Raw genomic sequence first — 11,862 nt, forward strand, 5'->3', positions numbered from 1 at the left:
GTGGGCAGCTTAATTGTTCATTTCCTTACATGCAAAAGTTTAGGCAGGCCTATTTTTCAAATTAAGAGTTTTGTTTTTGAAGTTAGTTGCTCATCATGCTAATCAATAAAACTGGCTAAATTGTATGCTAAGCAAGAGTACTTTGAACATGGAAACAAAGCCAGAAGACTTAGGCTGGGTCTACACTACCCGCCTGAATCGGCGGGTAGAAATCGACCTCTCGGGGATCCATTTATCACGTCCCATTGGGACGTGACAATCGATCCCCGAATTGACGCTCTTACTCCACCAGCGGAGGTGGGAGTAAGCGCCGTTGACGGGAAGCCGCAGAGGTCAATTTTGCCACCAACCCTACAGCGGGGTAAGTCGGCTGTGATATGTCGAATTCAGCTACACTATTCGCGTAGCTAAATTTGCATATCTTAAATTGACCCCCCCACTGTAGTGTAGATGTAGCCTTAGACTACTTATCATGTATAGATGCCTGTTCCTGTGTTAATGTAGGTTTTGTTTTGGGTTTTTTGGGGGGAAATTTCAAATTTTCATTTGAAATGCACAAAGACAAAAGTTGCTGAAGCATTATTGCATTCAACTGAATTTTACATGGAAAAGGGCAGGTAGAATCAGAAAAGAATAAACTATTACTCTTATCTGAATAAGCACAAAAGCATTCAAAAAGTTAACTCAGCACAAACAGAACATAAAATTTTCAGAAAGAATTACCAAACAATGACTTGAAAAATAAAGCACCACACCCTGACAGGTGTAATGATAATTTCTTTTAAAATCTGTATCCTTGTTTATTTTGGAAGCAATTACTGATGGTATACAAAGAAACAGCCTGCCCAATGCATGGAGAACTTCCACTATTTAATTGATCTTGAAGGAAGGAGTGGACCAAATAAATCACACCTTTCACAGGCCAATATCATTAAATGTTTGAAAGTATAAAAGTTGTACAAGATTTTAATATTAAAGGGGTCTAAAAATGTAGGCTAGCCTGTCTCCCTCAAACAGCAATATTTTATATTTTGATTAAAAAGCTTGTTTTATTTTTCCAATTTATTCTGCCTTAGGCAAAACAGGTTTCTTGGTAGAATTCATAGTATGAATGCTGCCAAACAACCCACCCCTTCTGCCAAGGCTGAAAGACAAGTCAATGTCTAGAATTCAGGATGTTCTTTATTTATTTACTTTTAAATCATTTTTCAGATTTACTCTTGTAAGCCTTGGAGGTATGAACCAAAGTAGGCTTGGCCTTGGCAGAATAGCAACACACCAGGTATTAGCTAACCAAGTAAGCACATTTCTGACCAGCGAGGATGGTACTAGAAAACGCAGACCTCTCCAGTAACTAGGTAAAACACACACTTGAGATGTTACAGACCCCTGATTATTCCCCTCTATTCAGGGCTGGTGAGGCCACACCTGGAGTATTGTGTTCAATTTTGCCCCCCCCCCCCCCGGAAGGGATGTGGACAAATTGGAGGGAGTCCAGTGGAGGGCAACGAAAATGATTAGGGGGCTGAGGCACATGACTTACGAGGAGAGGCTGAGGGAACTGGGCTTATTTAGTCTGCAGAAGAGTGAGGGGGGATCTGATAGCAGCCTTCAACTACCTGAAGGGGCGTTCCAAAGAGGATGGAGTTAGGCTGTTCTCAGTGGTGGCAGATGACAGAACAAGGAGCAACGGTCTCAAGTTGCAGTGGGGGAGGTCTAGGCTGGATATTAGGAAAAACTATTTCATTAGGAGGGCGGTGAAGCACTGGAATGGGTTACCTACGGAGGTGGTGGAATCTCCATCCATTGAGGTTTTTAAGGCCCAGCTTGACAAAGCCCTGGCTGGGTTGATTTAGGTTGGTCCTGCTTTGAGCAGGGGGTTGAACTAGATGACCTCCTGAGGCCTCTTCCAACCCTAGTCTTCTATGATTTGTATATACAAAACTAGATTTTGATCCCAATAGGGAACATCATGAGTAAGTGACAAAATGGTCACATCATTGGTTAGCTAGAGATACACCATAAATCACATTTTTCTCTTACAGGGCATATTTAATGCATGTGAGGCAAGAATAAGGAAAACAATTAAACAAGTCTTTCCAGGGGACTGGGAGAACATACTGCTTGTCTCCATGATCAACAACAGTGTTCCTTGGAGGTAAGTGGAAGATTGTGTTTATATTCTATATTATTTTATGTTTATATTCTTTACCACAGAGTTTTATAAACCAAAATAGATTCAAAATTCAAGAGGTAATGACACAGAGTTGGATCCATTGCATCTTTGATAACACAGTTTCAAACTGAAAGATTTCGGTTCTGATTTAAAAACTGGATTCAGGTGTAATTTCAAAATGGCGACACTCCCTAAATTATTAGTTTTATGTAAATGTGTAAGTTGACTGAAATTAAAAGCAGATATTTATAGTAATAAATTTTAAACATAAGACAGTCGCTAACTATAGTGAGAAAGCAAATACTCATCGTGGTTGATTAGAAAAGAATTCGGAAAGGGAACTTTTGTTTCAGATTGATAATAGAACTATTTGAGGAAGGATAAACCAAGAAAGATGATCTGGCTAAAAATAAATGAATGTAACTTAAGGCAGTATAAATTCCAGATTGCAGTAAGTATACAGACTCTTAACTCACTATATTCCTACCATCTCTTTTGTTAATTAAGAAAACTTGTACTGTCAACATTGCTGTTTCTAGTTTTATTAAATATAAACAGGAGCTAGAACAGTTGCTGTAAAGCTCATAGCATATACAGAATACATGCATGTGCAAGTGTGGCATTCATGAGTTATATAAGTGACTTGAACCAAATGCAAACATAACATTCGTATTCTCTATTTATGCTGTTGGTAAGTGAGCTGCTTTACGGTAACAAGTACGATCAAATAATTCAGCAAGATTTTAAATAAACAAATTAAATCTCAATATACAGACCAACATCAGTGAAATGTTAAGTATTATAACAAAAGGCATATTTGCTACTATTTGAATGCCTCCCTAACACAGTAGAAGTAGGGACGTTTTCAGCCTTTTCCACTGTGAAGCTAGCCTTTCACTATGTACAGTACAGCACTGCATGGTGATCCTGTTAAACTAATCTTTCCTGCAAGAAGGAGCACCTACAATAAACAATAGCTGTGAACATTTAACTACATGACCTATTAATCTCAAATGAAACTAGTTTCAAAACCTAGTTGGGACCACTTAAATGCATACCACTGTATGCAAGAAAGTTACCTACCACCATGAGAGAATTTTAAAATTTTTGGTTAAAAACGAAGATAATGCCAAGTAATAAGTTATTTTCAGGTGTAATTCAGTCTAATCTAAGACTTCTCAAAAGATTTAGATATGCTAACATGATTTCTATTATTCTGAGCCTTGTGCTAATTTGTTCAAGCTTTCCTCTATTTTCTTGAAAAATATATTGCGATGGAATGAACAGAAACATACTAGAAGAACTAGCTACAAAATTCACTTCAAAATGTTTATTATATATTTTGCCCAAAGAAAATGCAATACACTTAATAAAAGATTTGTTTCTGCATCAAATGCTGTACAAAATATAAAGCACTGATGGGAGGCCATCCTTGAAAATTCAGTTTTTCCATCATCAGCCACCTGTCCTTCCATTCACAGGTCTGAAGGGGACTTTTTGGTTGTGGTTGACAAAGTTACATGGAAGTACAGCACCTGGCAATGGATTTCCATTTCAGCAGAAATTTAGCAAAGAGTCTTGTCCAGTTATGCTTTTATAAACTGTCAGGTAATAGCAGTCAATTCTTACTCCCCCCGCATGAGATGGCTGTAGCCTATTTTATTGATCAAGTATAACTAGCTTCCAAAAGAAGTGTATTTATCCACAGTCTGGCACTTGATCATTCTATAGTTAGAGTGACAGACCCAGACCGGTGGGGTACAGGAGTCTGGTAGAGGGCAAATATACTGGTCACTGGATAAGTAATTTTCTGTTCCCTGAGTGACCAGAGCAGGGGCTGCACTAGAGTAATCAGGAAACTGCTAGAATCAATTAGGACAGGCTAGCTAATCAGGGCACCTGAGTTTAAAAAGGACCTCACTTCAGTTTGTGGTGTGCATGTAAGGAGTTGGGACCAAGAGGCACTAGGAGCTGAGAGTGAAGACATATCGCTGGAAGACTGAGGAGTACAAGCATCAAACACCAGGAGAAGTGTCCTGTGGTGAGGATAAAGAAGGTATTGGGAGGAGGCCATGGGGAAGTAGCTGCTGTGCAGCTGTACCAAGAGGCACTCTAGACAGCTGCAGTCCACAGGGCCCTGGGCTGGAACCCGGAGTAGAGGGCAGGCCCGGGTTCCCCCCAAACCTCCCAACTCCTGATCAGACACAGGAGGAATTGATCTGGACTGTGGCTTCTACCAGAGGGGAAGGTCTCTGGGCTGTTTCCCGACCCACATGGTGAATCTATAAGGCAAGCAAAATTGCCAATAAGCCCGGGACCCACCAAGGTAGAGGAGGAACTGTGTCACTAGAAGTGTACTTTGTGGGAAATGATGTATAATAGCTTGCAAGTCACACACATGCCTCAAACAACTTTTGTGGAAAGAACACATTAGCACAGGAAGTTTCAAATGCAATCTTTAGACACAAGTCTGCAGGAAAACATTATGGCTTCCAAAAAAAAAAAAAAAAAAAAAAAAAAAAAATTGAGTTGTAATCAGGCTCCCTCACAGCCAATAACCATGACATACATGAACACACCTAGTAGGAAGACTTAAGTTCTTCCTCTGTCCAGTGAGCTCAACAATTTTCACAACAGGAGATTATCAGTTCCATGAAAATATTAGGCATCTTAGAACATACCAAAGGCAGTCTTAAGGAGGAGGTTCTTCTCCTCGAATAGCTTTGTACTTGGCCATGTCCTCTGGGAAGACTTTAGTCAGCTCTTGAATCAATAGGCTTTTAAATTTCTAGAATGAAAAAAGATTTTAGAATATTAAAAAAAATTGGCCATTTACTGGAGCCAGTCGAACAGAATAAGTTATTCACTGAAATATTTGCAAATAATAGTCAACCAGGTCTACCATTTCTTGACCCCCACTGAATGGTAGTCAAGTCAGAAAAACATGTCCTACAAGACCTGTATTCATAGTAACTGCCTGAAATCTATTTGCTGAGTCAAACTCAAGTATTTTGTATTTTCTATAAACTAAACTAGCAATCAAACTCATTCAAGAAACGTAAGGAAACTGGACTCTTGATAAGCTCTGGTGCAGTGGTGTCCAATTTGTGGCCCCCCTGAGTCTATCATTTTAAAGAAGAAAACTGGCACTTACTAATTGAAAATGTGCTGAACCATGTCCTGAAGCTTTTAAACTAAGGGCTTGTCTATACTTAGATTTTACAGTGCTCAGACTTGCTGTGCTTAAGGGGGTGATTTTTGACCCCCCTGAGCCAGCAAGTTAGAGCTTTTTAAAGCGCTAGTGTAGATAGACTCAGAGCACTTGGAACTAATCCCCTCGTGGAGGTGGATTACCAAGAGCACTGAGAGAGTGAGCTCTCTCCCAGCACTCATGCACAACCACACTTGCACTTCAAAGCGCTACCGTGGGAGCATTCCCGCGGCAGCGCTTTGAAGTTTCCAGTGTAGGCATACCGAAAGAGGCCTGAATCAGCCCCCTTTCCACCATTTCCCCTAGTGCTGCCTAGCTCTTCTCTTCAAGCCCCAAGAGCAACTCTGACATGAGCCAAGTTCCTCTGACCAACTGCTGTCCCTTGCCTGATGCAGCAGCTCAGCAACTCATCCACTAGTTGCTTGCTACACCATAGGGGAAGGAGAGAATAGTTCTGACTTCCCTGCCAGGCTGTGGGAACTGCAGGGAGAAAAGGATAGAAGTTTGATTGATACTGCTTGAGACCAGGGAAGCACCTAGCAAAGCATGGCTGGTTTTCTTCCCCCAATCACCAGGACAAGGGTAAGGAATCTTTAGTAAGGGAGGGAAAGATGCTGAGAACCAACCCATTATGGCTTCCTGAATCTTTACCCCAACCCTGAAACAGTTAGAGCAGCCTAGGAGCGTCTCTAACTTGTGCTATGCTGTCCAATAACTGGATATAGCCAGCTTACAGCATGCTCCAGTCACACCCACTCCATCAGAAATACAACTTGTATAGTTAAACATAAAGCTATTATGCTAGATCACAAGAGGTTCACCAAGTCTGATATTCTACCCAAAAGGAGCATCTTATACCCAGCACTTCAGAAGGAATAAAAAGAATGCACTTAGACAAGTATGTAAGGCTACAAGTCATGAGGATGACGACAGACCACTGAAACCTGGAGATAAATATGTCTCGTAGCATGCATGTTGCTGTCCTCTGTGCCTATTTAAATCTAGCTATTCTTCAGCTGACTATTTTTTTTCCTGAATCTTGATAAACTGTCTCAATATCTTTCAGTAATGAACTCCTAAGGCTGATTAAACACTATGTAATAGGATGCCCATGATCTTACTGAAAAGAAACTACTAATTCGAGAACTGTAAGTCAAACACTTTTTTTTTTTAAAAACCAACATCAACTTGAACTTTCATTTAATATCTGCCACTGTGTGCCTCATCTCCCACTGAAGATAGTAAAATTTCTTACCTAACAACAAAATTAATAAAAAACAGTTTGTTATACATCTATAACTTATCTACACACCAATGTTCCAAATGCAATGAGGCTAAACAAGATTTGGAAAACATAACAATGCTTCTATTTAAGGGGAATAAGTGCAGACTGCTGTTACTGCTAAAACTTAATTGTCCTCCACTCATGGAGTAAGAGGGTTGTGGGGTTTTTTGTTTGATTTAATCCCTTTAGCATCACACAAGGGGAAAATACTGTTATGGGTTGGGTTAAACCTTGTTGAAACTGAGGTTGTTAAAGCGGTCCTTCACTCAGGAAAAGTGGAAGAAATATTCAACTCCTTTACAAAACCAGAAAGGTGGAACAATAGCAGCCTACAGCCAAAACACGGAGACATGTAAGGCACATGTGGGTGGAGAGGCTTTGCTAAGTATTGCTTTAGCAGCGGTGTATGAGACAGGGAAGCAGCAAGGACACACAACAAAATCAGCAAAAGAGCAGAAAGTCAAGGACAAAGGCTTGCCTGGGAGCATAATAAAATCCTAGAGAGATTTTTGGGCTGAGCGCTGGTTGAAAGAGGCTTGGAACTGTGAGCAAAGAAACTCTCTCCCGTTTGATTCCTGCTGTGTTTGGGGAAACATGACTCTCTAAATTCTTTGTAAATAAAGAGGCCTGCATCGAAGATATCCAGCTCCATCATCAGTTTCTTCTCCTGACCAATACAACCCACAGAACCCTGAATTTTGGTGACCTGTTTGGGTCATACAAGGGTAACTATCAAATAACAAAAACAACGATAGTCTCTATGCATCTGAAGAAGTGATATTTTTACCCACGAAAGCTTATGCCCAAATAAATCTGTTGGTCTTTAAGGTGCCACCAGACTCCTCGTTTTTGTAGATACAGACTAACACAGCTACCCCCCCGATACTTGATATCAAATAACAGAAAGCATCTTACTTTATTAGAAAGAGATAATTAGAGAGTATCCTTCATGTTTTTCTATTCATAGAACTGTTTTATGGTTAATGTGCACGCCATAGCCATACTTAGGAAATTACATATTCAGTGTCTATGGAATAGTAGTAGTAACAAAACCAATTAGCTCTCACACAGCACACTTTCCATCATTAGATATCAAAGCACTTTACAAGAGGTGGCAGCTCTATGAACAGACTGTATAAAGATTAGATTAGATGTATGTTATGGCTAAAGAAATGAAAGCTTGATTTTGTATTTAACCTTACCATAGAATTAGAGACCATAACTAAAAAAGACAGGCTGCAGCATCATCAGTTAAAACAAATAGATTCAAAATAAGCCCCAGTGCAACCCATTTTATGAAGAAAATCTGATAATCACACAAACAAACAAGATGACAAGGCTTACAAATACTTAAATATGGTTCCTATTCTTATTATAAAGAACAATTATACTTTTAATACATTATACCCATCTTACCTTCATCGTGTCAATTTTGCCTTTTACTTGTTCATTTTTAGCCAAAGCCCTTTCCAAACACTCTTTAGTGTAAAGCTGGGGATTACGGCCTTGATCTATGTATCTGGAAATATGAAAGATGCCATGTAAGTGTATCATGCAGGCTAAGATATTCCTCATCTTCACTAAATACAGCAATGAAAAGCTCAATTACACTGAGTAAAAGTAATAAACAAGCATGCTTTGTATTCCGCCATCTGAAGCATGCATTCTAATATGTGGATTAGGCCAGCAGCTCCCAAACTGTGATCCAAGGAGCACCTGCCTGGTTTTCAATGGCCAGCTGCTTCTAAGTGTCCAGACTTTTCCTTGTGGAGAGTCTAGAGGGTTGTAGAATGTGCTGGGAATCAGTACCATGTGACTAGCTAACTCTCTCCAGACCACCAGTAAGTACATGAAAGCTAGAGAAGAAACAGGAGTCACCATCAGCAAATGGACCGGCAGTGAGTAAAGCAAAGTGATGTGACAATCGTAGCAAAGTGGTATACAGGGAGAAAGGAATAAAGCAGCTAGAAGATCAAGAGGAACTGAGTAGACAGAACTGGGGAGATGGGGAGAGGTATGTTGACTTCTTTTAAAAAAAGGTAACACTTACTTTATTAGAAAGTGCTAAAAAGGCATAAGTATTTCCCTAATTTTACTATGCCATAGAAACAATTACTTTAGTAGCCACAAGGATGTTGTGTGATTGAAATAAATTGAAAGATATGGTCTTAAACTATTAAAATGTGGACTGAACTATAAGAAAGTTTTGAGACCACCTGGTTTAGCCATCTACAATTAGCAATATTATACACATCTCTCAGCTTGTCACATTTGAGGCAATTTAGAATTCATTAAATTGGATGACTAATGTGCTAACTCAGTGAACAATGTAAGTTGACTCACATAGCTCTGCCATTCACCTGTTATACTCTTACTGATCTAGTTTGGGCCAATTAACAGCTGACTGCCAATTATGTAAATATATGCAGTGATTATGGTGTACAAAAACAGGGGCTCTGATAAAAAAAAACTAAATGTCACTTGTAATCGAAAGCAAGATTTGAATCCTGAATAAAGAACCAGAGTGAGATGGAAAGCTATGTACAGTACCAAGACACTGAATTAGATAAGAGCTTTCCAAGCCTTGAGTTATGCAATTTTATGCAAACATAAATGACAAAATAAACAGTTGTGAAAACAGATGGATAATTCATAATTTGAATTATTCCAAAAGAATTTAAAGGAAAAAGTATTTTTAAAGTCAAATTTACAAAACAAAAACTGCAGTGGAAATGTCTAACACTACAAGATTAACTGTCTCTTCAATTTGACGATGTGTGGAGGTTGCTCCCTAGATGTAAAATTACTTACTCAAAAACCTCTAAAGGTACGCTTATATCGTGAAGTTGCTGTCGGCACTTGTCAATATCTTGCAAGCCTGTAACCATAAAATTCCTGGGAAGAGAAAAATCATGTGGCTATAAAACCAGACCCAAATTAGTTACAGACATCCTTCTATATTTTCTCAGCTACAATGCATAACTGATCTCACTGTTATTGGATTACTGCCTACAAAAGACTGCATGAATAAACAAGGCAATGGAAAGGTTCCCTGGAGGTTCTCATGGCACCTTCTCCATGTGTAGCCCTGGATTCCTAAGGCACTTCTAAATCTAGGTCTTCGGTACATAACACATCATACTGAGTATATGAGTCCCTTCCAAACAGGTAAATTGTAATCATGAATCCCACCAGGGCAGTCACAAAACAGATTATTGTTGCAATCGCATGTCCCAGATTTGAACATACTACAAACACGTTTGGAAATCAGTATATTTTCCTGTGGGACTGCACACTTGGCACCACTGCATCTTGTTGAATCACTGCTAATATACCATTCTTCAAAGTTTAGTTTACAGTTTATTTAGACATAAGTATTGCTCTTAGGGTGACCAGATGTCCTGATTTTATAGGGACAGTCCCGATTTTTGGGTGTTTTTCTTATATAGGCTCCTATTACCCCCTACCCTCTGTCCCGATTTTTCACATTTGCTGTCTGGTCACCCTAATTGCTCTTCACACAACAATGCAACTGCATGTTAGAGACCTACTCTCTGTTGATCACCATGCCACGTGACAGGTGTTACTTGAAATTTGTACACTGGTCCATCACGGACAGACCCGTCCTCACTATTCCTAGGCGAGACAGCGCCTGCAGGCTAGGAGGCACCACGGCACTCCTCTCCCCACCCCACCCACACGACTGTTACAGGCCGGCTCTGCTCCGGGAAGTGCCCCCACACCCGCTTCCCACAAGGCCCCACAGCGCCTGCAAGGGGTTGGCGCTGCTCCGTTGGGCTCAGCCACCCTCCGACCCAGCCGCACAGCGTGGGGGGCCACTGAACCGGAGAGGGGCGGCGCGAGGCCGGGGCGGAGGGGGGGGGGGGTCTCACAGTTTCTGGTTGAGGCCGGCCTGGCTGCTGGGCTGGAAGTCACTGACGATGATGCCGAGCTGCCGAATGTTCTCCACGAACTTCTCCAGCTGCTCCTCCAGCGAGTCGAACTTCTCCGCCATCGCCCTGCGCCGCCGCCACTTCCGGGTCAGCCGCCACTTCCGGTCGCGCGCCCGAGAGCGGCAGGGGCGGGGCAAAGCCGGGATTCCTGCGCTGGCACTCTGCCCCCGACCCGGGACCCTCTGCCGGCAGCGGTGGCCCAGCCCCGGGGACTCGCCCAGTGGCGCGAGGGGCTCGGCTCCCCCCAGGGACAGAAGGAGGCCGAGCCCAGCCTTAGGGGAAAGCGTCCCTGGGAGGGTGGGCAACTCCCCGGCCTCGCAGGCTCCTGCTCGGCCCTGGAACCGAAGACAAGCTCAGTGGGAGTTGCCAGGTGTGGGCCTAGCTACGGTCTGGTCAACCTCCCCAACTCTTTATGTGCGTGGAGAAACCACCTGACTGAGGGCGTGGCATCGTGGTTGCCATGCTGAGGATGATGCCGTGGGAGTGTGGACACTGCTTGGTCTGTGTCAAGAGTAATAGGCCTCCTGCAGCTGTCCCATAGCATCCTGTGCTCCTGCAACTCTGTCAGTTCTTCACGCCCGTGCTCAGGAGTCACAGAGAGAGGAAGAACATAAAAGCGGCTATAGTGGGTCAGACCAAAGAGCCATCTAGCCCAGTATCCTGTCTTCTGACAGTGGACAGTGCCAGATGCCCCAGAGGGAATGAACAGAACAGCTAATCATCAAGTGATCCAGCCCCTGTTGCTCATTCCCAGCTCCTGGCAAACAGAAGATCACCACCCCTGCCCATCATGGCTAATAGCCATTGATGGACCTAGCCTCCATGAACTTACCTAGTTCTTTTTTATCTTATAACCCTGTTATAGTCTTGGCCTTCATAACATCCTCTGGCAGGGAGTTCCACAGGTTGACTGCGTGTTGGGTGAAAAATACTTCCTTTTGTTTGTTTTAAACCTGCTGCCTATTAATTTCTTTTGGTGACCCCCTAGTTCGTGAGTTATAAGAAGGAGTAAATAACACATCCTTATTTACTTTCTCTACACCAGTCATGATTTTATAAACCTCAATCATATCCCCCTTAGCTGTCTCTTTTCCAAGCTGAAAATTCCCCAGTCTTATTAATCTCTCCTCATACGGAAGGCGTTCCATACCCGTAATCATTTTTATTGCCCTTTTCGGAACCTTTTCCAATTCCAATATATCTTTTTTGAGATGGGGCCAGAGGTGAAAATAAGCCG

General features: G+C 41.8%; 1 protein-coding gene across 2 annotated transcripts; it reads right to left on the reverse strand.

Annotated features, from left to right (window-relative positions):
- Window positions 1-3,491: 3,491 nt before the first annotated feature.
- On the reverse strand, window positions 3,492-10,727 carry MED10 (mediator complex subunit 10). 2 transcript variants are annotated; one of them, XM_034761501.1, is made up of 5 exons: window positions 10,566-10,727; window positions 9,484-9,567; window positions 8,089-8,191; window positions 4,858-4,964; window positions 3,492-3,711 (listed from the first exon to the last, which is right to left on the reverse strand). In XM_034761501.1, exons 1-4 carry the CDS (start codon window positions 10,685-10,687, stop codon window positions 4,869-4,871), a joined length of 405 nt encoding a protein of 134 aa, XP_034617392.1. In that variant the 5' UTR covers window positions 10,688-10,727; the 3' UTR covers window positions 3,492-3,711; window positions 4,858-4,868. The 2 variants fall into 2 exon arrangements, with proteins under 2 accessions (XP_034617392.1, XP_034617393.1); XM_034761502.1 differs by lacking the exons at window positions 3,492-3,711; window positions 10,566-10,727 and adding an exon at window positions 8,393-8,528 and having other exon boundaries at window positions 4,335-4,964.
- Between the last annotated feature and the right edge of the window lie 1,135 nt (window positions 10,728-11,862).

The sequence above is a fragment of the Trachemys scripta genome, chromosome 2 (assembly GCF_013100865.1).
Source record: "Trachemys scripta elegans isolate TJP31775 chromosome 2, CAS_Tse_1.0, whole genome shotgun sequence".
NCBI classification, from domain to species: domain Eukaryota; kingdom Metazoa; phylum Chordata; order Testudines; family Emydidae; genus Trachemys; species Trachemys scripta.

Bases quoted from the DNA above. Each gene is read 5' to 3' on its own strand.
- MED10 (XM_034761501.1), bottom strand. From the start codon at position 10,687: ATGGCGGAGAAGTTCGACTCGCTGGAGGAGCAGCTGGAGAAGTTCGTG. The intron at 9,568-10,565 runs GTGAGACCCCCC...TTCTCTTCCCAG, and splicing joins GCCGGCCTCAACCAGAAACT to GAATTTTATGGTTACAGGCT. The intron at 8,192-9,483 runs GTAAGTAATTTT...TCATATTTCCAG, and splicing joins GTACCTTTAGAGGTTTTTGA to ATACATAGATCAAGGCCGTA.